Source organism: Acanthisitta chloris, unplaced genomic scaffold (genome assembly GCF_000695815.1).
Source record: "Acanthisitta chloris isolate BGI_N310 unplaced genomic scaffold, ASM69581v1 scaffold496, whole genome shotgun sequence".
NCBI lineage: Eukaryota > Metazoa > Chordata > Aves > Passeriformes > Acanthisittidae > Acanthisitta > Acanthisitta chloris.
In genome coordinates, this window is record NW_008677388.1 from 20,728 (window position 1) to 22,650 (window position 1,923).

General features: G+C 51.0%; 1 protein-coding gene across 1 annotated transcript in view; it reads right to left on the reverse strand.

Annotated features, from left to right (window-relative positions):
- Positions 1 to 1,923, reverse strand: part of LOC103803887 (rho GTPase-activating protein 39-like) — a gene marked incomplete at its 5' end in the record, with an annotated part of 25,903 nt that overhangs the window by 17,001 nt on the left and 6,979 nt on the right. The window contains one exon of the mRNA XM_009076467.1: positions 615 to 1,923. Coding sequence (XP_009074715.1) covers positions 615 to 1,923 — 1,309 coding nt within the window. The remainder of the gene's footprint in view (positions 1 to 614) is intronic.

Sequence of the window (1,923 nt, forward strand, 5' to 3'; positions counted from 1 at the left end):
AGAGAAAAACAGCAAAAGCTTCAGAGGATGTAAAATTACCTACAAAGAACCTAAATCTGAAGTAAAACCAGGAAGCAAGAGGTTCCTTCAAATCCAAATAGGAGAAAAGATGGCCAACTAAATTCTGCAGAAGTGCTGCGTTATAGAGAAAAACTCCTTCCCTTGTCCAGGCACACTAAAGAGCTTTAAACTAGCTCTTTCCAGCAAGATGTCAGAGTCACTGTCACTGGCTTTCTAAATGTTTCCATTCAATGCTCAGGAGGGAGAACAACATATGAGGAACCATTAGAAAAGGGAGAGAGGAAAAAGAGGAATTGCTGCCATGTGGCCATGCAAATCCTGGTGCCTCTGTCCTGTGCCCCACTGACTCAGGCCAGAAGGCAGCAGATTTACCCAAGAACAGAGCACAGCTGCCTGCAGTCTGAGGGGTTGCTGGACACGAGCCTCACCCACCCCAGTTCCCCCTCCTCTCACTTCACTGGCCTGAAATGGGATCTGCACCTGCAAAACTGTGAAGCTTTGTGACCTGTTTGCTCTCCTGCAGGCACAGATGTGTTTTGCCTGCAGCATATCCCCAGCACTAACCCCACCAGTACCCAGGGCCTGGGTGTGCTTGGGGAGGTACCTGCGAGGAGTGGCGAGTAGCATCTGATGAAGCCAAGCTTGTCTGGCTGGTCACATTCTTTTCTAGAGAATCTATTTTCTCAAAAGTCCTCTTCTGCCTCACTGTGTCCTGTGGAGCACACACATCGCTGGGAAAGCCTTCTCTGCTCTCCAGGCCCTGTCGATACAGAGACCTGTTGCTGGCTGAGACATCATCCCTGGAGCTCCGACTGATGCATTTTTTCAAGTGGTCAGACTGAAACCTGACCTTGCTGCTCTCTGCTGGGATGCCACACTCCAGGCTCTCAGCATCCAGGCTGGCTTTGCTCCCCCTGCAAGCTGCTGACCTGCCCACCACAGCACGCATCTCAGCAATCAGCTTATCATTCAGAGCTGTGAGCTCACTGCTGCTGCCCACAGAGCCAGGTCTTCCTTGACCTGTTCCTTGCCTCCTTCCTTTCCTTTTTCTCAAGCTTGGAGAAGGGCCAGTTGAATAACCAGAATCCTGATGGCTTATACTGGTTGGGTACTCCTGAGTCTGCAGGCTGTTCTGCCGACTGTGGTGGAGTTCCATGTTCTTGAGGACGTTGGCTTCCAAGATCCTCCAAGACTGCTTGAAGCTGTCCTTTGAAGCAAGCTGACCAGGCAGTTTAGTGGAGGCATCAGCTGTTGAGGCAGAAGAGTGGGAGAGTTTGGCAGATTGGTCAACATTGACCATATGTTTTATGTACTCCCTGCCAGCTGGGCTGTATTCAGTGGAAGAGGGATTTCTTGCATGCTTCTTTGCAGCTTGCTGCTGTTGCATACTGGGATGCTGCAATAATTTGGTTGGTTGCAGCTGCTTTTTTAAACTATTGCTTGGTGACCTTGGTGGAGACATCCCACTGACACCAATGCTTTCAGTGTCCATATCTGCTGGCGGCTCGTCGTAGATTGGCGACTCCAAAGATGGCTCATCGTATATAGGTGCAGGGGAGGCACACTTGGGGGATGCAGGCTGGGGGGTTCCTGTCCGGCTCCTCGGCGGCGTTTGAGAAGTTGCACCATTCATCAGCACCAGGCAAAACCCACCATTCTCTGTCTTTTTGATCTGCATAGACTGCTTTGTTTCTCCTGCAGGCGTCTGCTTTGTGACTCCAGGGCTCTGGCACATGGGTTGAGGCTGAGCATATATGGCTGCTTTTGGAAGAGATTTTGGGCTGTTGGGCTCTGGAGCACTCTGCAGCTGAAGAGAACTGTTTGAAAAGCTCTGCATCTGCCTCAAACTGTTCACTTTGACCAGCATGGCTGCTTTCGTGCCTGGCAGAGGCTGCCAGTGGG